This window comes from Choloepus didactylus, chromosome 27 (assembly GCF_015220235.1).
Source record: "Choloepus didactylus isolate mChoDid1 chromosome 27, mChoDid1.pri, whole genome shotgun sequence".
NCBI lineage: Eukaryota > Metazoa > Chordata > Mammalia > Pilosa > Megalonychidae > Choloepus > Choloepus didactylus.
Genome location: NC_051333.1, coordinates 20,596,399 through 20,620,220, shown reverse-complemented (window position 1 = coordinate 20,620,220; position 23,822 = coordinate 20,596,399). Strand labels below are relative to the sequence as shown.

At 38.3% G+C, this 23,822-nt stretch overlaps 1 protein-coding gene across 1 annotated transcript in view; it reads left to right on the top strand.

Moving 5' to 3' along the window:
* Nucleotides 1-23,822, top strand: part of PDCD2L (programmed cell death 2 like) — a 44,252-nt gene that overhangs the window by 3,587 nt on the left and 16,843 nt on the right. The window contains exons 4-5 of the mRNA XM_037820290.1: nucleotides 9,895-10,268; nucleotides 11,016-11,126. Of these exons, the coding sequence (XP_037676218.1) occupies nucleotides 9,895-10,268; nucleotides 11,016-11,126 (485 nt within the window). The remainder of the gene's footprint in view (nucleotides 1-9,894; nucleotides 10,269-11,015; nucleotides 11,127-23,822) is intronic.

Genomic DNA, 23,822 nt, shown 5'->3' with positions numbered 1-23,822 from the left:
TTTTTATACAACTGTCTTCGAGATTCATGGGTTCTGGGTTGTAGTTTAATAGTTTCAGGTATCCACCACCAGCTACCCCAATTCTTTAGAACCTAAAAAAGGTTGTCTAATGTGTGCGTAAGAGTGCCCACCAGAGTGATCTCTCGGCTCGTTTTGGAATCTCTCTGCCACTGAAGCTTATTTCATTTCCTTTCACATCCCCCTTTTGGTCAAGAAGATGTTCTCCATCCCACGATGCCGGGTCTACATTCCTCCCCGGGAGTCATATTCCATGTTGCCAGGGAGATTCACTTCCCTGGGTGTCTGATCCCACGTAGGGGGGAGGGCAGTGATTTCACCTTTCAAGTTGGCTTAGCCAGAGAGAGAGGGCCACATCTGAGCAACAAAGAGGCATTCAGGAGGAGACTCTTAGGCACAAATACAGGGAGGCCTAGCCTCTCCTTTGCAGCAACCGTCTTCCCAAGGGTAAAACTTATGGTAGAGGGCTCAACCCATCAAACCACCAGTCCCCTATGTCTGTGGTCATGTTAGCAACCATGAAGGTGGGGTAGGCAAATACCCCTGCATTCTCCACAGGCTCCTCAAGGGGGCACTACATCTTTTTTTTTTTTTTTTTTTTTTAACTTTCCCTTCTTTTTTAAATCAACTGTATGAAAAAAAAAGTTAAAAAGAAAACAAACATACAATAAAAGAACATTTCAAAGAGACCATAACAAGGGAGTAAGAAAAAGACAACTAACCTAAGATAACTGCTTAACTTCCAACATGTTCCTACTTTACCCCAAGAAAGTTACATACTATAGCAACATTTCAGTGAACTTGTTCCTACTACATCCATCAGAAATTAACAGACCATAGTCATTTCTGGGCATCCCCAGAACGTTAAATAGCTTATCTGTTCTTCTTGAATTATTGTTCCCCCTTCCTTAATTGCTCTCTACTGCTAGTTCCCCTACATTCTACATTATAAACCATTTGTTTTACATTTTTCAAAGTTCACATTAGTGGTAGCATATAATATTTCTCTTTTTGTGCCTGGCTTATTTCGCTCAGCATTATGTCTTCAAGGTTCATCCATGTTGTCATATGTTTCACCAGATCGTTCCTTCTTACTGCCGCGTAGTATTCCATCGTGTGTATATACCACATTTTATTTATCCACTCATCTGTTGAAGGACTTTTGGGTTGTTTCCATCTCTTGGCAATTGTGAATAATGCTGCTATGAACATTGGCGTGCAGATATCTGTTCGTGTCACTGCTTTCCGATCTTCCGGGTACATACCAAGAAGTGCAATCGCTGGATCGAATGGTAGCTCTATATCTAGTTTTCTAAGGAACTGCCAGACTGACTTCCAGAGTGGCTGAACCATTATACAGTCCCACCAACAATGAATAAGAGTTCCAATTTCTCCACATCCCCTCCAGCATTTGTAGTTTCCTGTTTGTTTAATGGCAGCCATTCTAACCGGTGTTAGATGGTATCTCATTGTGGTCTTAATTTGCATCTCTCTAATAGCTAGTGAAGCTGAACATTTTTTCATGTGTTTCTTGGCCATTTGTATTTCCTCTTCAGAGAACTGTCTTTTCATATCTTTTGCCCATTTTATAATTGGGCTGTCTGTACTATTGTCATTGAGTTGTAGGATTTCTTTGTATATGCAAGATATCAGTCTTTTGTCAGATACATGGTTTCCAAAAATTTTTTCCCATTGAGTTGGCTGCCTCTTTACCTTTTTGAGAAATTCCTTTGAGGTGCAGAAACTTCTAAGCTTGAGGAGTTCCCATTTATCTATTTTCTCTTTTGTTGCTTGTGCTTTGGGTGTAAAGTCTAGGAAGTGGCCTCCTAATACAAGGTCTTGAAGATGTTTTCCTACATTATCTTCTAGGAGTTTTATGGTACTTTCTTTTATATTGAGATCTTTGGTCCATTTTGAGTTAATTTTTGTGTAGGGGGTGAGGTAGGGGTCCTCTTTCATTCTTTTGGATATGGATATCCAACTCTCCCAGCCCCATTTGTTGAAAAGACCATTATGGCTCAGTTCGGTGACTTTGGGGGCCTTATCAAAGATCAGTCGGCCATAGATCTGAGGGTCTATCTCTGAATTCTCAATTCGATTCCATTGATCTATATGTCTATCTTTGTGCCAGTACCATGCTGTTTTGGCAACTGTGGCTTTATAATAAGCTTCAAGTCAGGGAGTGTAAGTCCTCCCACTTCGTTTTTCTTTTTTAGAGTGTCTTTAGCAATTCGAGGCATCTTCCCTTTCCAAATAAATTTGATAACTAGCTTTTCCAAGTCTGCAAAGTAGGTTGTTGGAATTTTGATTGGGATTGCATTGAATCTGTAGATGAGTTTGGGTAGAATTGACATCTTAATGACATTTAGCCTTCCTATCCATGAACATGGAATATTTTTCCATCTTTTAAGGTCCCCTTCTATTTCTTTTAGTAGAGTTATGGAGTTTTCTTTGTATAGGTCTTTTACATCTTTGGTTAAGTTTATTCCTAGGTACTTGATTTTTTTAGTTGCTATTGAAAATGGTATCTTTTTCTTGAGTGTCTCTTCAGTTTGTTCATTTCTAGCATATAGAAACATTACTGACTTATGTGCATTAATCTTGTATCCCGCTACTTTGCTAAATTTGTTTATTAGCTCTAGTAGGTGTATCGTCGATTTCTCAGGGTTTTCTAGATATAAGATCATATCATCTGCAAACAATGACAGTTTTACTTCTTCTTTTCCAATTTGGATGCCTTTTATTTCTTTGTCTTGCCGGATTGCCCTGGCTAGCACTTCCAGCACAATGTTGAATAACAGTGGTGACAGCGGGCATCCTTGTCTTGTTCCTGATCTTAGAGGGAAGGCTTTCAGTCTCTCACCATTGAGTACTATGCTGGCTGTGGGTTTTTCATATATGCTCTTTATCATGTTGAGGAAGTTTCCTTCAATTCCTACCTTTTGAAGTGTTTTTATCAAAAAGGGATGTTGGATTTTGTCAAATGCTTTTTCAGCATCTATTGAGATGATCAATTGATTTTTCCCTTTCGAGTTTTTAATGTGTTGTAATACATTGATTGTTTTTCTTATGTTGAACCATCCTTGCATGCCTGGAATGAACCCCACTTGGTCATGGTGTATGATTTTTTTAATGTGTCTTTGGATTCGATTTGCAAGTATTTTGTTGAGGATTTTTGCATCTATATTCATTAGGGAGATTGGCCGGTAGTTTTCCTTTTTTGTTGCATCTTTGCCTGGTTTTGGTATTAGATTGATGTTAGCTTCATAAAATGAGTTAGGTAGTGTTCCATTTTCTTCAATGTTTTGAAAGAGTTTGAGTAAGATTGGTGTCAGTTCTTTCTGGAAAGTTTGGTAGAATTCCCCTGTGAAGCCATCTGGCCCTGGGCATTTATTTGTGGGAAGATTTTTGATGACTGATTGGATCTCTTTGCTTGTGATGGGTTGGTTGAGGTCTTCTATTTCTTCTCTGGTCAGTCTAGGTTGTTCATATGTTTCCAGGAAATTGTCCATTTCTTCTACATTATCCAGTTTGTTGCCATACAGTTGTTCATAATATCCTCTTATAATTTTTTTAATTTCTTCAGGATCTGCAGTTATGTTACCTTTTTCATTCATTATTTTGTTTATATGGGTCTTCTCTCTTTTTGATTTTGTCAGTCTAGCTAGGGGCTTGTCAATCTTGTTGATCTTCTCAAAGAACCAACTTTTGGTGATATTTATCCTTTCTATTGTTTTTTTGTTCTCTATATCATTTATTTCTGCTTTAATCCTTGTTATTTCTTTTCTTGTACTTGGTTTAGGATTGGTTTGCTGTTCATTTTCTAGCTTCTTCAGTTGATCCATTAGTTCTTTGATTTTGGCTCTTTCTTCCTTTTTAATATATGCGTTTAGTGCTATAAATTTCCCCCTTAGCACTGCTTTTGCTGCATCCCATAGGTTTTGGTATGTTGTGTTCTCATTTTCATTCGTCTCTATATATTTAGCAATTTCTCTTGCTATTTCTTCTTTAACCCACTGATTGTTTAGGAGTGTGTTGTTTAACCTCCAGGTATTTGTGAATTTTCTAAGTCTGATGGTTATTGACTTCTAATTGTATTCCATTGTGGTCAGAGAATGTGCTTTGAATAATTTCAATCTTTTTAAATTTATTGAGGCTTGTTTTATGTCCCAGCATATGATCTATTCTGGAGAAAGTTCCGTGAGCACTAGAAAAGTATGTGTATCCTGGTGATTTGGGATGTAATGTCCTGTAGATGTCTGTTAAATCTAATTCATTTATCAGATTGTTTAGGTTTTCAATTTCCTTATTGGTCTTCTGTCTGGTTGATCTATCTATAGGAGAGAGTGATGTGTTGAAGTCTCCCACAATTATTGTGGAAACATCAATTGCTTCCTTTAGTTTTGCCAATGTTTCTCTCATGTATTTTGTGGCACCTTGATTGGGTGCATAGACATTTACGATTGTTATTTCTCCTTGCTGAATTGCCCCTTTTATTATTATGTAGTGGCCTTCTTTGTCTCTCAAAACATCCCTGCATTTGAAGTCTATTTTATCTGAGATTAATATTGCTACACCCGCTTTCTTTTGGCTGTAGCTTGCATGAAATATTTTTTTCCATCCTTTCACTTTCAGTTTCTTTGTGTCCCTGTGTCTAAGATGAGTCTCTTGTATGCAACATATTGATGGTTCATTTTTTTTGATCCATTCTGCGAATCTATATCTTTTAATTGGGGAGTTTAATCCATTTACATTCAACGTTAAAACCGTGAAGGCATTTCTTGAATCGGCCATCTTATCCTTTGGATTATGTTTGCCATATTTTTCCCTCTCTCTATTAATATCCTTTATTGTACCCATACCGAATCTCTTTAGTACTGAACCTTTCTCCAGGTCTCTCTGTCCTGTCTTTGTTTCTCTGTCTGTAGGGCTCCCTTTAGTATCTCCAGTAGGGCCGGTCTCTTGTTAGCAAATTCTCTCAGCATTTGTTTGTCTGTGAAAAATTTAAGCTCTCCCTCAAATTTGAAGGAGAGCTTTGCTGGATAAAGTATTCTTGGCTGGAAATTCCTCTCACTCAGAATTTTAAATATATCGTGCCACTGCCTTCTCGCCTCCATGGTGGCTGCTGAGTAGTCACTACTTAGTCTTATGCTGTTTCCTTTGTATGTGGTGAATTGCTTTTCTCTTGCTGCTTTCAGAACTTGCTCCTTCTCTTCTATGTTTGACAGTGTGATCAGTATATGTCTCGGAGTGGGTTTTTTTGGATTTATTCTATTTGGAGTTCGCTGAGCATTTATGATTTGTGTATTTATGTTGTTTAGAAGATTTGGGAAGTTTTCCCCAACAATTTCTTTGAATACTCTTCCTAGACCTTTACCCTTTTCTTCCCCTTCTGGGACACCAATGAGTCTTATATTCGGACGTTTCATATTATCTATCATATCCCTGAGGTCCATTTCGAGTTTTTCAATTTTTTTCCCCATTCTTTCTTTTATGCTTTCATTTTCCATTCTGTCATCTTCCAGGTCACTGATTCGTTGTTCAACTTCCTCTAGTCTTGTACTATGAGTGTCCAGAATCTTTTTAATTTGGTCAACAGTTTCTTTAATTTCCATAAGATCATCCATTTTTTTATTTAGTCTTGCAATGTCTTCTTTATGCTCTTCTAGGGTCTTCTTGATTTCCTTCATATCCCGTACTAGGGTCTCATTGTTCATCTTTAGTTCTTTGAGTAGCTGCTCTAGGTGGTGTGTCTCTTCTGGTCTTTTGATTTGGGTGCTTGGGCTTGGGTTATCCATATCGTCTGGTTTTTTCATATGCTTTATAATTTTCTGTTGTTTTTGGCCTCGTGGCATTTGCTGAACTTGATAGGGTTCTTTTAGGGTTTGTAGACCAGTTGAAGTCCTTATCTCTAATTTATCAGATCTACAGTTTCGTGGAGTACACTTTCTCTAACTAACCAGCAGGTGGCGTCCACGAGCCACCTGTTCTCCACAAGCCAGATCTCCCCTGCTTACCCTTTTTGGTGAGTGGGGGAGTGAGTCTTGTGGGGCCCAATTGGTGTACCAAGCTTGCGTGTGTAGTTGGTGTTGCCTGCCCTGTATGTGGGGCGTGTTTCTGGGCAGTCGGGGAGGGGGGGTGGCCCTAACAATCAAATCTCCCTGATGATCCTAGAGTTTTAAAGCTGCTGCAATAGTCTAATCCTTCAGTTCAGTCCTGCCACAGTTTGTCTCTGCCACTGACCCACAAGTCTTTGGTATTGGCGTATGTCTCCTGAGACTTGCAAGTGGGCCCCTCTTTCAGGCTGTGCACCCCGGGTCCTCTGTTGAGGGATGACTGTGCTATGTCACAGGTGAGTGCCGTCCCCCCAGGGCAGTTCTGGGCTGCTGGGCTGTGTTGGGAGGCTCCCAGACTGCTCAAATGATGGCTGAATGGGGCTCTGTTAATTCACACTGCTCCCCCTTCCCAGCTCTGGGAGATTCAGCTGAGGTTGCAGGGAAGGCTAATGTCCACGCCCAGTTTTGTGGTGTGTGCCTGTTATTTGAAGCACTTCCGTCACACTGGGTTGTCTGGGGCAGCTCTGGGCTATGGGGCTGGCGATGGGCAGGAGTGTTTCCTGTCCACCAGGATGGTGGCTGTGAGCGGACACCCCCCTTTTCTTGGGAAGTTGTGTTGTTTAGTGAATTTTCTCAGCCACTGGAATATTGCCTTTTGTCTCAGAGCTCTCTTAGTTCTGCTCTTGACTTGACGTGCCCAAATTTCAATTCTTTGAAGCTTTCTGTATTGAGCTTCTTAGAGTAATTGTTTTAGAAAAAGCAAAAAGGATTTAAAAAAAAAAAAAAAAAAAAAAAAAAAAAAAACGGCCCTCCTCAGAGATCTAATGGGTTATTGAAATGCTAATAGACAAAGCAACCAGGGCCATTAAGGAAAGGTGCACAGGGCAGAGAGATCAGCTTTGCTTCGGGATTTGCATATGCGCCTCAAGGCCTGATCTCCGCCCTTCCCCTTTCTGTGTTCACCAGAACTCGAAAAATCCTCTGCTTTTATTTTGGAGTTTTTCGTGTTGTTTTTTTTCTATGTCTGTCTCCTCTCTGCTGGGCTGGCTGCTCTCAGAGTCTCTGGTGTCTGGTCTCAGTCTATCTATGGTTGGAGTTTGAATCAGTAGAATGAGTTTCCGATAAGAGCAGCCACTGCAATTCTCCCTTCTCCTTCCCGGAGCTGACAGCCCCTCCTCCCCCGGGACTGAGCCTGGCAGGGAGGGGCGCGGGTCCCCTGGCCGCAAAATCTTACAGATTTCGCTGATCTCAGCAGTTCCACGTTTTCATGAGTGTTGTATGAAGTATGCCCAAAGACAGATTGCTCTGTGGTGTCCAGTCCACGCAGTTCCTGGCTTTTTACCTACTTTCCTGGAGGAGTAACTAAAACATACAGCTCACCAGTCTGCCATCTTGCCCCGCCCTAGTCCATACACTTTTAAGTTGTTCATAATTTTATGATATTAGGAAAACAGAGATTTTTTTTTTTTTAACCTCCAGAGAAGGAATAAAAAAGCAAGTACAGCTGCAAAAAATGAAATGACAAAGTCTGGGCCTATTCCTGTTTTTATGATGACTTTTTGAATCAAATAAAAACAATTTTGTTCTACTTAGGTATAGTCTCCCTAAATCTATACAAGTTTACTGATAAAATAAACTAGCATTATTCTATTAAATCTTTATTATGGTGTTTAAGGAAATGAGGTGGTTATTTTGACAAATTCTATTTAAAAAATAATTATGTTTTATAAGATGTTTAAAGACAGTATCTGTTCCAACCCAGCTCAGCCCCAAGACTGAAGAACACGCCAGGCATGGAGTTAGACCTGAGTTTAATAGGACATATGGACAGGACAGATGGTTCCATGGCAGCAACCAGCTGGGAAAGATGAAAGTTAGTACTCCGCAAAGAGCAGAGGATGCCAGGGGGGTGGTTTTTAAGGATTAGGACAGAAACTTTATATAGGATGTGAGAACAAGGGTGTGGAGATTTATCAACGGGGATCAGGGGAGAGAAGTTTTAATGCTTTGTTTACAATAACCATTTGTACATTCTGCCCCCCTCTGGGGAGGTCTGATGACCTGTAACATCTGTCTCAGGCAAGCAGGCGGCTGCATTGAAATAACTCATTTTCACTGTGGAGGGGAGGGAGGCCAGGCCCTGGGTCCCCACAGTAGCAAAGATCTTTTTGGTAACAAAGTTTGTGGGTATGTAAAATACACAAGATGTGCTTTGTTAAAAAAAAAAAAAAAGTGTGTAGTTTATCCTCAAGATTGTGTAGGACAAAGCCTGAAAGTTGTAGATTTGTGAAAGTGAATTTTGTTTGTTGTAGTCATTGCTGACTTCCAGTCCTGAATGGATATGGAAAGTTGTGGAAGGTTTGTGAAAGTGAATTTTGATTGTTGTAGTCATTGCTGATTGTTCTATGTTAAATAAGCCCTGAAACCCAGAGGTCGTCTCCAAGAACAACAACCAGTTTCATTCCTCTGCTCCGTTATGTCAATATCCCTTTTCAGCAGAAAGAATGGTCATCACTCAGATATCCCTCAGGATTGAGAGAATAATCACAAGTGGAAGGAGTTATAACCAGGAAGTTAGGATTTAACAAATGATTATGATTACTCAATCACTACATAGATATTTCTTTATACTTCATGGTATATTAGAGGGGCCAGAGGGAAATACTTGAATTTTTTTACAGTAATCAGCTGCCTTGATCTCTGATAATGATTGTATAACTATATATCCTTTCTCTTGTGATTGTAAAAACCTTGTGATTGACCCTCACTTATACCCCCCTTATCCTGTTTTTCAACTTTAGAGTCTTGTGATCACCAAAGACAGTCCCTAATGTTTATTAATGAAGGGCCTTGATTCAGCTCAGAACTAACCTACCCCAATTCATTATCCTAAAATCTACCCATCTTTTGGTACTATAAAACCATCAGAGTTACTGGAGTTCAGGGAGATAGAATTTTAAGCTGATAGGCCCTCTCTCTGATCTCCTGCTTTGTGCCTAGCAATAAAGTCTTTCTCTCCTTGAAGTCCCAGTGTCTCAGGAATTGGTCATCTGAGCACATCAGGCAGAGAACCCACCACCTTTGATCAGTATCAGAATCATGCTAGCATTACTGAGGATGAAAAGATGAACATGGTGGTGTCTGGCTGTATTTGCCAGGATTCAATTGCAGATTGTAGAAAAACACTTTGACTTTTTTAAGCTGAGAGGAATTTACTATAAGGAGTTAGGTTTTTACTAACTTATTGAATGGTGTGAAGGAGGCAACTTCAGGAGTGAAGAACCACTCTACAGAATTGGCCTCTCAAGGAGCTGTTATGGTACAGGTAGGAGGTTTAGGTGTGGTCTGGTGAACTGGAAGCCATCCTAGTCAGAACTGTTGACTCCAGAGCTTTGCTCAGTCTGTACCTGCTAACTGGCTGCCTTTTGTTTCATGGCCTTTCTCCCCATTTCAGTCTGTCCCAAATTTATGTCTCTCTAATGGACTTGATCGGACCCTAGATCATATCTGGAACCTTAGCTGATGTCTGGGAAATTTAGTTGTTTCCTTCCAGCCTCTGCAATACATGAGGCACAACAGGAAGTATTTGGAACAAATGGTTGAAGAAACTACTGTACTACTTTTGCCATACTGCCCCTGAAAAGGAAAGACAATTATTTTTAGTCACCTCCAACATGATCTGACTAAATGGGATCTAGGGAGGTGAATCAGAGTGGGCCAGAGGAGAAGGGGCTGCTGAAGGGATGGGTAGTGGAAACTGAGGGAGTAGATGAGATCACTCAAGTGTGCTTGGTTTCTCATTCACTGGCTGTTCTCTCAGAAACAGGAAAATGGCCTTGCAGCAGAGGACTGGTGTGAAGGTGCAGACGACTGGGGAAGTGACAGTGAGGAGGCATCTCCACCACAAGTTACCTCAGGTTTTGGAAATTATTCTAACAGTGCCAAAGATGTAGACTGCACAGCCCAGCTCCAAGACCTCAGCCTGCAGGATGCTGTCTTGGATGCTGCTCATCCCACACCTCCTGGGGAAGGGCTGGCCTTGCCCTCTGTGGGGCCACAGTTCCTGCCCTTCTACATCGGTGTCGTGGATGAGGATGATTATGTAGACTTCATCAACCTGGATCATGCCCACAGCCTTCTGAGGGAGTATCAACAGAGAGAAGGAGTTGACATGGAACAGTTACTTTCCCAAAGGTGAGAAGTGTGTTGTTGAGGTTGAGAGGTGACTTAGGCAGGAAGCTGCCACAGTCAAGAACTGAGAGATGTGTTGAGTATCTTTCTTTTCATTTTTAAAAAAATGTATAGCAGAGACAGGTGAGTTGAAAAACACCATTTGTTTATTGACTTTCGGCTGCAGCTTAAGAATTCGCTGAGGCCAGGCCTGAGTTCATACTACAGTTTACCCTCCCATAACCTTGCTTCTCAACTGTAAAATGGGAGTAATAATGACATCTGTGTTGTCTACCACGTCAGATGGTTTTGAGAGTCAAATGAGATAGTAGATCTTCAAAGGCTTTGTAAATCAAAGCTCTATAAAGAAGTAAGGATTCAGTTTTGCTAACAGTAGAATTACAACAGGATATTTGGAGAGATTACCTGGTTTTTACTAGGCTATTATATTTGTGTGCTTTTTCAGAATACTGTTGAAGTGGAGTGCATGAAGATGTGTTGCTGTTGGAAAATAATCTATAATGGATAGAAAAAACATTTGGCATAGTGACATTTTAAATTGCAAATAATTACCCCAGAATTGAAAATGGCTTGGGGGCAGGATGAGGAAGGGGTACTACTATCCATTATAAGCTGTTAAATTTTTTTAATATTTAAATTGTATGCTTGTATTTCTTTGATAAAGTATTTTTTAAAGAAAATTGTCTTGCTTATTCTTCTATATACTGTAATTCTCTGGATATAGACACTCAAATGTTTTCTGCTTCTCAGTCCTTCTAGTGATGGTGATGAAAAATATGAGAAGACCATCATTAAAAGTGGAGATAAGTTGTTTTACAAATTCATGAAGAGAATTGCAGCTTGTCAGGAGCAGATTTTGAGGTAAAGGAAGCACATTTTCTTTTATTGGTTTTCCTCATTATAAAAGTAATACATAAAGAAAAATGAAAAAAAAAAAAGTAATTCATATTAATTTAGAAAGCACAGGAAAGTGTAATGAGAAAATTGAAACCCACAACATTCCTACACTGAGAGAGAACCGTTGCTAAGATTTTAGTGTATTAACTTCACACGTTTCTTTAAGTATATGTATTTTTTTAATTGAAGTTTATTGAGATATATTCACATACCATACAGTCATCCAAAGTGTACAGTTCACAGTAACATCATATAGTTGTGCATTCATCACCCCAGTCTATTTTTGAACATTTTCCTTGTACCAGAAAAAGTGAAAATAAGAATAAAAAAAGTAAAGAAGAACATGCAAATCACCCCCCACCTATTTTTCATTTAGTTTTTTGTCCCCATTTTTCTACTTATCCATCTGTACACTGGATAAAGGGAGTGTGATCCATAAGACTTTCACAATCACACTGTCACCTCTTGAAAGCTACATTGCTATATAATCGTCTTCAAGAGTCAAGGCCACTAGGTTGCAATTTGATAGTTTCAGATATTTACTAGTAGCTATTCCAATGCATTAAAACCTAAAATGGGTTATCTATATAGTGCACAAGAATGTCCTTAAGTGTATATATTTTTAAAATAATAATTGGGATCTAGAATATTTATAGTTTTTCTTCTTCACAGTAAACATTCATTGCTATTGGAAATTTTCATATATTTATTAATTCTTTTGTTTGCTTTTTAAAAATTATTGAATAGGTAATAAATTCATAAATTTACAATATAAAAATATATACATGTGCATATACATGTATGTATATATAAATGCAATGAAATAATTCCTTGTCAGCCATCCACAATCTGCTCGGACAACCCCTAATGTTATTTTCTCTGTCCTTCCACAGTTTCTTTATGCATGTACAAGCAGATATGATTATATATTACTTTTCCTTCTTTCCTTACACAAACGTAAGCCTTCTAGACATACTCTGTCTTGCTTTTTTAACACCACATTGTATTTTCGAGTACTTTATCTTTTTGGTACATTGAAAGCTTTTTCAAAACAGAAAAGCTGTATAATATAGTCTCTACAAAAAATATAATCATTTAACCCTTTTCCCTAGTGATGGACATTCAAGATTGTTTCCAAACTTTTGCCGTTGCAAATAATGCTTATTTGAAATGCACCCACCCACCCGTTTTTTTTTTTAGCTTCTTTATTTGAAGTAATTTCAAACTTACCAGACAGTTACAAAAATAAAACACAATCCATACAGAGAAATCCAGCATACTCCTCTACCCAGATATCCAGATCCACCAATTTTAACATTTTGCTAGATTTGCCATACCATTCTTTCTATATTTGTTTGGTTACCTGTTTTTTTAAACATTTGAGAGTAGATTGTATACATCATGCAGCTTGAACACTTAATATTTTCATGTACTTTTCCTAAGAATAACAGTATTCACTTATGCAGCCACCTTAAGTGTAGTTATCAAGTTCAGGAAATTTAATGTTAATATAAAGTTTACAGCCCATATTCCATTTTTTTTCAAATGTTCCAATAATGTCTTTTTGGGCATTTTTTCCTCCATTATTTGATGCAGCCCAGGCTTATATATTGGATTTAGTTGTCATTATCTCATTAGTCACACTGTCTTTTTTTTTTTTTTTTTTTTAATTTTTATTGTGGTAACATATACAACAAAACATTTCCCATTTTAACCACTTTCAAGTATACAATTCAGTGGCTTTAACATTTATGGTGTTGTGCTGTCATTAACACCCATTCTTTACCAAAACTTTTTCATCATCGCCAACAGGAACTCTTTACCCGTTAAACATTCCCCATTCCTCACCCCCATCCCCACTTCTGGTACCCTGTCATCTTCTTTCTGTCTGTATGAGTTTGCATCATCTAGTTATTTCATATAAATGAGATCATATAATACTTGTCCTTTTGTTTCTGACTTATTTCACTCAACATGATTTCTTTATGGTTCATCCATGTTGTAGCGTGTATCAGGACTTCATTCTTTTTATAGTTGAATAATATCCATTGTGTGTATATACCACATTCTGTTTATCCTTTCATTAGTTGATGGACACTTGGATTGCTTCCATCTTTTGGCTATTGTGAATAATGCTAGTATGAACATTGGTGTACAGATATCTGTTTGAGTCCCTGCTTTTAATTCTTTTGAGTATATACCTAGAAGTGGGATTGCTGACTCATACGGTAATTCTATTTTCAAACCATCCACAGTGGCTGCACCATTTATATTCCCACCAGCGATGAATGAGTGTTCTTATTTCTCTGCATCCTTGTTAACACTTGTTATTTTCTGTCTTGTTAATAATAGCCTTTCTTGTGGGTGTGAGGTAGTATCTCATTTTGGTTTTGACTTGCATTTCCTTAATAGCTAATGATGTTGAGCTTTTTTTCATGTGCTAATTGGCCATTTGTTTATCTGGAGATATTCAAGACCTTTGCCTATTTTTTAATTGGGTTGTCTTTTTGTTGTTGAGTTGTGTGAGTTCTTTATGTATTAACTAGATAATAAACCCTTATCAGATATCAGGTATATGGTTCCCAAATATTTTCTCCCATCTGTTCATTGTTTTTACAATTCCTTGGATAATGTCCTTTGTTGAACAAAAGTTTTTCATTTTGAAGTCCAATTTATATGTTTTTTCTTTTCTTCCTCCTGCTTTTGGTATAAAATGAACACACATTTTTGCATGCATGCAAGTATATCTGTAGGATACATTCTCTGAGGTGGCATGTTAAGGCTAAAGGGAATATGCAGTTTTAATTTTGATTGATTGCAACTAATTGACCCCCATATGGATTGTATCAATTTTAATTCTTAGGGGTGATATATGTAAGTGCTTGGGTTCCTATAGCTTTATCAATAGTGTGGATTTCATGCTTTTGCATTTTTGCAAATCCAAGGTCAAAAAGAGCATTTCAGTATAATTTTACTTTGCTTCTTTCTTGTTACGTGCATCTTTTCCTTTGTTTAAGAATCATCTCTATTTATTCATATCTGTTACAGACTTTTGTATAAGTTCTTGGTCGTTTTTTTTTAAGGAATCTTTATATCTTAGAGAGATTAGCCCTTTATTGTGATTTTCTTGATTTCTTCATTTTAAAAAAAGTTTTGCTTATGGATGTATCATCAAGTATTTAATTGCTCCTGTCTAGTTTATTTCAGTTTTGCACAGTTTTAATTCTGCATTACACATCCTTCTCCATAAATCTTAGCATTTTTTTAAATGATTTTACTACTGGAGGTCATTAATTTTCATTAGAAGTGAAATTCTGAAGATTAAAGGTGTTTTGTTTTTTAATTTTTATTTTGGTAACGTTACACATTGCAAAATTTTCCATTTTAACCATATTCATGTGTATGATTCAGTGATATCAATTACATTCACACTGTTTTGCTACCATCACCACCATCCAGTAACAAAACCTTTCATTACCCCAAACAGAAACTCGGTACCCATTAAGTAATAGCTCCTCATCCCCTACCTTACCCCTTGCCTCTGGGAACCTGTAATATGCTTTCCTTCTCGAAGCCTCTGCATGTTCTAGCTATCGTATAAGTGGAATCATACAATCAGAGGCTCTCTATATATTGTTTGTCTGTAGTTTATGTTATCATTGACACCGTTGATTCCTGCATTCTAATTTTATGGGTGAAAATCCAATTTATTTTGTTTCTCCTTGTTTTAATTAGATATGGCACCTAGAGATCTCTTAACACACATGTCCAATTCATGATACCTTCTATGGAATTTTCAGATTGAACAACCATTTATTAAGCATGTGAACCTTGAAGGCAGTGATTTTTTAGCTGGAGACCACCCCTTAGGAGGGTACCTTTTCAGCAATGACACTCACTGCCCACAGTGAGCTACTGCTGTTAAAGGGCTGAGCCACCAATGCTGGAGGCGAAGAGAAACAATAACCACTGTCGCTGATGCTGGCTGAGGAAATGAACAGTCTGGTCAGGGAGGCAGACAGCACTGTATAATCAGCAGGTACTGGCTGAGCCGTGAGCAAGTATGCGGGGAGCTCAGAGGAGGGGTCAGGAGCCTCTGCCTTGGTAAGCGGGGAGGATAATGTGCAGTAGAGACTGGAGGAGGCAGTGCTATAAGCCACAGAAGGATCGCTGGCTGAGGATGCATGCCATGCAAGGAGTTTAGCAAGCTGAATGTCATGGTATTTGACATAAGAACAGTTTAATTGAAAGACCCTTTACTCTTTATCCCATAGTGCCATACCTTGACCTCCCTTAGGACACCCACCCTCATCTTTCTTCCCTGACAGACTGGTGCCTGAGGTGTTCAACTGGTGTGCTCTCAATCCAGATTTATTACTAAAGAATTTGTACTTTATTCTGTGCCAGTGGATGCAAGGATTTTGCAGGCGAGTGAGTGATAAGGTCACCCTGAGATTAGGCAAAAGGAGTATAGGTGAGGAATGATAAAAGGATTTGGATCAAGGCAGAAGGATATTGAAAGGAGGGAATAAATTTGGAAGATTTTCATATCATGGCAGGTCTTGGTGACCATTGGGTGTGGGAGTGAAAGAATGGAAGGGAGCAAAGGTGGTGCTGAGGTTTGGCTTGGGACACTGGCTGGGTAATGATGCCATTCTGGAGATGGGGCTTGAGGAAGCTGTTACCTGGAGGGCAGGATTTTTCTTGGGCTACAGAATTTGTCCTTATCAGTTTGATTGACATATTTATACTTAAATCTTTGTTACTTATAAGATAATAATTTTTATTTTATTCCCCCGAGCATCTACTTTTCAAGTTTTGAATATTGAATACATAATACTTTTGTAGTAACAAGTGTTCACAGGACTTTGAATCCAAAGCCTTGAGGGCAGAGCTCTTTGGTGAGTCACTTAACCTTTCTTGTCCTCAGTGCCTCATCTCTAAATGAGGATGGTGATAAGATTTCTACGAGAATTGAATGAGGTGATGAGTGAAAATACTGTGTAAAACATTTATAAGTACTAGCTGCTCCTCCCCAGGTTGCCTTTTGGGGAAGCAGGGATTGTGGGATCTCTTACAGGCAGGTATTCGCATGTTTATGAATTCTCTGATTTCAGGATAAGGGTCTACCGAATTACCTGGTTTCTGTAAATTCCTTGTTTGTGAGGACAGTATGTAACTCTTGTGCAAAGCACAGTAGCCTGTATATAGTGGGTACTTACTAAATCTTTGGTGGTGCCAACACCTTTGCAAACAAAGTGGGGATGGAAAAGAGCTTTGGTCCTGGCATTAGAACACCTGTCCTTGGGCAGAGAAGTTTGCCATTTTCTCTTTTGTAAAAGGAGCCAATACCTATTTTACGGGATGGTTGGGAGGATTCAGGGAGATAAAGTATATCTGTTTGTGATGGTTTGGAGTCTTCCCCAGAATATCATTTCTTAAAGCTAATCCATTCCTATGGGTGTAGACCTATGTGGGTGGGACCTTTTGATTAAGTTATTTCAGTTGAGGCATGACCCAAGTGGCCCTTACTCCTCTTATTGGAATCCTTTATAAGAGGATGAAATACGGAGAAAAAGACACAGAAGCTCGAAAGAAAGCCACAGATGGAGGAGCCAGAAGCTGAAAGCAATGAAACATGGGACAGAAAGACCAGCAGGTGTGCCGTATGTCTTGCCATGTGACAGGGGAGTCCAAGATCACTGGTAGCCAGGCACTGGGGAGAAAGCAGGTCCTGTTGATGCCTTGATTTGAACACTGTTATGGTCTTGTGTCTTGCCATGTGACAGAAGAGTACAGTTTTCTTGATGATGCATTGATTTGGACATTTTCATACCTCAGAACTGTAAGCTTGTAAGCTAATAAATCTCCATGGTTAAAAGCCAGCACGTTTCTGATATGTTGCATTTCAGCAGCTTTAGCAAACTAAAACACCAATCATCTGAAAATATTTATTGAGTCTGTTTTCGTATCAGGTATTTTAATTATATCTGCTGAAGATAGAGCAGGAAATGACAGAGAGAAACTGTGTTCTCATAGATTTTACCTTCTAGTAGAGGAGATTAAAAAATAGACATGTATGATTTATGGAAGTGATAAGTGTTATAAAAAAATAAAAACAGCTATTTTAGGTAGGATGGCTAGGGACTCCGCAGAGGAGGTGATATGCCCAACAGGTATAGATTATAAAAATAGCCATATAGTGAAAACTTGTAAAACTGGGTCCAGATAAGGTGGGTGGGGTGAAATCAAACAGTCTTTCTCCCCTACTACCTAACACAATGAATCTCAAAGGTAAACTTCAGCTAAAAACAAAATTAAAAAACAAATTTAAAAAAATCCCGTCTGTAAGTATTAAAATAAAGACAGGGACTTAATACCAAAAAACTCAAAGTGACAGCCCAGAGTATAGTTACTGGTAAATGTCTAATACAGTTCTGAGAGCCTCACATGTATTAATTTATGTATTTCATTTACCCTTCACAGAGCAAGGAACAGAAATTTCTGGTGTGGATAGTGCAAATTCTATTTATGTGGGCCTTTTCTCTCACCTCCCCAAGATATACTGATTAATCCAGAAAATCCTGAGAATTCTGATTAATAGTCATGAATCGGGAAAGAAGCAAACAGAAAGAGTTTGCTTCTTCTGATGTTGGGGGTAATGAACTAGCTGTTGGCTGGAGAACTGGTTGTGATGATGTGGTGATGTAGAAATCAGGGATTACCTCTCAGAAGCAAAAGTTGAGGGGTTCCGTGATGAATTAAAATAAAGGTAAGGAGGTCACGGGCAACTTCTCTCCATTAGCGTGGGATCTCCCCAACGTATAAAGGCTTACAAGATACCTCAGAAGAAAGAGCCCAGATGTTTGAGTCAAGGTTGCATCTAGTCTCAGCAAGATATGCCCCATCCCCATTTCCTGTGTTTTACCACCTCAGAAAGGTAGAGGAAATATACCCTTGGAGAGGGGGAAATGGAGCAGACCTCATATATGGGATTGAAAGGAAATCAGTGAGAACTCTGTATACCATTTCAGAGCAAACGAATGTTGTAGAGTTGCCCCAAACAACCATGAGCTAGATAAAAATAGACATGCCACCCATGTGATCATCCTGTGATTGGTAAAATTAAAGAAATGAATAGCACACACAGAAATGAGCCAAAGAAGCAAGTCTAGGGAAAAAAAAACATAATCCAAGGAACACAAGTCCCAACAGATACTTTAGGCTATAGAAGAACTTCGTAAGAAAATGAATTTGATAAAACAAGAATCAAATGTGAGGAAATAAATGAGATGACAAAGGAAATTGAATTGCTTACAAAACCAAGCCATACAACGAACACCATTACATATCTCATGAAATTAGATTATGGGAAACAAAATAGACTTGTGAATCAAAGTGCTGAAGTAGAGGAGACACTTGAGACAATCTAGTGAGTGCAGCAAAATAGACAAAGCAATGAGAGAGTAGATGACATCTATGAAGGATTGACAAAGATAATTATAAGGATAATTGGTGTCCAAACTGGAGAACTCAACAAATGGATCAAGAAACAGTAGTCAAGGTTAAAATAGGAATTAGATGAAATAAGAACTAAATCTGCAGTGTTAGAGTACGCTGAGTACAAGAATGAGAAATTTAGCCAGGTGGTGGTTTAATAACTTTTGTCAGTCATTTTTAACTTTTAGCCATTCTAGTAGGTGGTAATGATATCTCATTGTGGTTTTAATTTGCATTTCCTTAATAGCTAATGATGTTGAACATCTTTTCATGTGCATTTTTACCATCTGTAAATCTTTATGAAGTGTGTTTACATCTTTTTTTTTTTAATGTGTTTACATCTTTTTTTTAACAGCTTTATTGAACATTTTTAAAATGTTCAATTTGGTTAAGTTTTAACATATGTATATAACTCTGAAACATTCACCACAATCAAGATAACATATCTGTTACCCACCGAAGTTTGCTCATCCTCGTTTGTAAATGATTTGTCCTGTCCTTTCTGTATTCCCCCACCCCTCATCCCCAGACAGCCACTGATCAACTTTCTGTCACTATACATTGCTGCATTTTCTGTAAATTTATATAACTGGAGTCATCCAGGATATACTCTGTTTTGGGGTCTGGTTTCACTGACTCAGCAGAATTCTTTTGAGTTTCATCCTTGTATGTATTAATATTTCATTCCCTTTTATTGCTGAGTAATAGTCTATTGTATAGATATACTATAATTTATTTATCCATTCACCTATTGGCTATTTGGCTATTACAAATAAAGCTGCTGTGAATGTTAGTTTACAAGTTTTTATATGAACATATGCTTTCATTTTCCTTGGGTAAATATCTGGAATTATAATTGCCATTTTACTTGGTATGTATATGTTTAACTTTTTAAGAAAGAAACTGTCAGATAAAGAATTATTGGCTGGCAGTTTTTCTCTTTCAGGATCTTAAATATATCATACCACTGCCTTCTCACCTCCATGGTTTCTGGGTTTGTGTAACCCCTGCCTTTAGAGTCACTGTGACTATCCTAGGCACTTCTGTTTCATACCCCCTTTTTGTTTAATGTAATTTTGTTGAGATATATTCATTCACCAAACAATCCATGCAAAGTATACCATTAGTGGCTCACAGTATTATCACATAGTTGTGGATTCATCACTACAATCAATTTTAGAACATTTTCATTACTCAAAAAAAGAAAGAGAAAACCCAAAACATTCTATCCCCTTATCCCTCCTCATTGACTCCTTGCATTGGTGTGGTACATTTGTTACTGTTGATGAAAGAATATTAAGATATTACTGTTAACTATAGTTCACAGTTTGCAATAGGTGGGTTTTGTCCCATATACAACTGTATTATTAACTCCTTGTAATAGTTTCATGCATTTGTTCTAGATCTTGGAAGAAATCTTTTATATTTGTATTGTTAATGACAGTCAATATCCACCACAAGTTTTGCTGTGTTATACAGTCCCATGCTTTAACCTCTGGCTTTCCTTCTGGAGACATATGTGACTCTGAATTTCCCCCATCAATCACATTCATACACCATTCAGCACTGTTAATTATACTCACAATAATGTGCCACCATCACCTCTATCCATTTCCAAACGTTTACTATCAACCTAATTAGAAATTCTGCAAAAATTAAGCACCAACTCTCCATTCTCTACCCCCATTCTACTTCTTGGTAACCTATTTTTCTAGATTTTATGTCTATGAGTTTTCATATTATTATTAGTTCATACTAATGAGGTCATACAGTATTTGTCCTTTTGTGTCTGACTCAACATAATGTCCTCAAGATCCATCCATGTTGTTGCATGCTTCAGGACTTCATTCCTTCTTACTGCTGAGTAGTAATGCCATGGTATGTGTATGCCATATTGTGTTTATCCATTCATCAGCTGATAGACGCTTGGGTTCTTCCCTCTTCCGGCAATTATGAATAATGCTGCTGTGAACATCAGTGTGCAAATGTCTGTTCACATTCCGTTTTCACTTCTGGGTATACACCAAGTAGCGGGATTGCTGGATTATAGAACAACTCTATACTTAGCTTTCTGAGGAACTGCCAAATTGTCTTCTACAGCGACTGTACCATTTTATATTCTCATCATCAGTTCCTATTTCTGTACATTCTCTCCAACACTTGCAGTTTCCTATTTGTAATAGTGCTAGTATAATAGGTATGAAATGATATCTCATTGATTTGAATTTCCCTAATAGCTAGTGAAGATGAGCATTTGTATTTCCTCTTTGGAAAAATGTTCATGTCTTTTGCCCATTTATTAATTGGGTTGTTTGTCTTTTTATTGTTGAGTTGTAGGATTTCTTTTTTATATTCTGGATATCAAACACTTGTCAGATAATGTGGTTTCCAAGTATTTTCTGTCATTGACTTGGCTTCCTGTTCACCCTTTTGACAAAATCCTTTGAAGCACAGAAGTATTCAGTTTTATCTATTTTTTCTTTCATTGCTTGTTTCATCACTTTTGATGGAAATAGAAATTGGAATATATGTTCGTGAGGGAAATTTATGCTCACCCAGTGTCTTAATATCTCTTCATATCTTAATATCTCTGCATATTTTCTGTTTTAAACATCCTTAGTTGTTCCAAATTCTGTATCTCTTCCAACTCTAATTTGTTCCCTTGGCTGTACTTTTATCTAACAGTTTCTTAATATGGCTTTTAATTTTTTTCTGGCATCTGGGCTTCTGATTATCTTGATGAGATTATTCTGAAGTTCAGTTTCTCTCTTGTCTAGGATTTTGTTTTTGATTGGGTGTGTGTTAAGGCTCTTTGACACTTGGTTCATCACTATTTACGGCCAGGGACCCATGCTGGGAGCTCAGACCAGTTCCAAACAGCCCTGGGAGGAGGGAGATGCCAAAAAGCACTTTATTCAGCTGTGCTCTTCTGGTCTGCCCAGCAGATGGTGCACTTTTGCAACCTGTTCTGGGTAAGCAGGGTATTTTTAGCCAGCGTCTCCACCTCTGACTGTGTCAAAACAATGGCATGGCTGTGCCTGTTGGGCTAAAACAGTGGGATTCAGCCTTCTAAATTTGCTGGCCAGTAGCTGGATCAGTACTGGGCTGTGTCACCCTCAGTTTGGAAAGTGGACTTTTGCAGCCTTCCCAGTCCACAGCAGACACCAGGCAAGGACCACACCTACCCGAAGCTGCTTGCCTCCAGGGTTGGGAGTGGGCGTCAGGATCCGTGGCAGAGCGAGTTACAGATTTCACCACAGTTTCTCAGTCTCTTCGTCCTACTCTTCCCTGGATGCTATGCAGTACTCTTGGTCTCCAGAGCCCCAAAACAATTGTTTCAGACAGTTTCTGCCTGTCCCCTAGCTGTTTTTGGAAGAGTAGTGAGCCCTGCTACTCCCTATTCCACTTTCCCCCTGAAGTTCCTCTGCCTTATGTGTTTTTGTGCTGTTTTAAGATGTATGCACATTTAGGATTATTATAATGATCTGATGAATTGACTGGTTTATAGTTATGAGATGTTGCTATTTATTTCTGTTGATAGTCTTTCCTTAGAGTGTATCTTGTCAGCTACTAGTATACTTACACTAGTTTTCTTAAGTGGGTTATTTATTTTTTTCCACCATTTACCTTCACTCTGTTTGTGACTGATATAAAGCATATTTTTTAAACAGTTTACATAGTTGGGTCTTGCCTTTTTTATCCTGGCTGACAATGTTTGCTTTAGACATGGAGTATTAAGTCCATTTACTTTTTTTTTTATTTTAATCGTATTTTTTATTGTGGAATATAATATATACACATAGAAGTGATAACTTTCCAAGAGCAATTTACCAAGTAATTAGAGAGCAAATTTCAAAGAATATTATGGGTTACAGTTCCACAGTTTCAGTTATTTCCTTATTGTGAAATATAACATATGCAAAAAGGTGATAATTTTCAAAGTACAATTTAACAAGTAGTTATATAGGCAATTTCCAATAATGTTATATGAGTTATAGCACCGTAGCTTCAGTTATTTCCTTATTGTGAATTATAACATATACAAAAAGATGATAACTTTCAAACTACAGTTTAACAAGTAGCTCCAGAGAAAACTTCAAAGAATGCTATGGGTTACAGTTCCACCACTTCAGTTCCTTCCTTCTTGCTATTCTAGTACCCTAGCAACTAAGAAAAAGGAAATTATATATAGATTCAGCACTCATAATCCTTTGTTAAATTCCGTCTTGTCTATTGCTACCCCTTCTCTAGTTCAGTCACTTTCCCAATCTTCAGGCATGCCTTGACAGTGATCACCCCCATGTTCATGTTGAAAAGGGATGTCAACATTATGGGAAAAAGGCACACATCTGGTTGATGTTCTTGAAGAGGCTATTGCTTCTGAATTTTGGGACTTAACTTGCGTAGGAGTTTCCTCGAGTAAATTCATGAGGAATTAAACTTAAATTAGTTTCTGAAGAACAACCCCAGTGAGTGAAACTTTATTATAGAGTCTCAGATGGGGACTATTCTTTAGGGTTTTGGGGGCTACTGTTGACTTGGGCTTATCAAACTGTGGCCACCCGGTATATCCAACTGAAGCTTGCATGGGAGCAGCCTCCATGACAGTCTCTTGATTCTATTCAAACTCTCTTAGCTACTGAAGCCTTATTTTGTTGCCTTTCTTTGGTCAAAAAAGGCATTCTCAACCCCTTGATGCCAGGGTCAGGCTCATTTGTGGAATCCGTGTCCCGTGTCGCCAGGGAGACTCACTCTCCCGGAGGATCCTGTGCCACTTCAGGGGAAGGTGATGAATTTATTAGCAGAGTTGGGCTTAGAGAGAGAAAGTCCACATTTGAGCAACAGAAGAGGTTCTTTGGAGGTGACTCCTAGGCATGATTATACATGGGCTTAGCCTCCTCTTTACAACCATTTGCTTCACAAGAGCAAGCCTCAAGATCAAGGCTTGACTTATAAAGTAAGGGGTTCCTAAATTCACATAGTGTATGTTAAGTCCACAATAATCCATCCATATCTCACAGTATCATCACTTAGTTGTACAGTCCTCATCACTCTCCATTTTAAACAATTCTCATGACCCAAAATACGCCATAGCTCTTTTCAGCCCTTAATTATTTGTCCCCAGTATTTGTGTGGTACTAGTAAGGAAGTCATATTAAT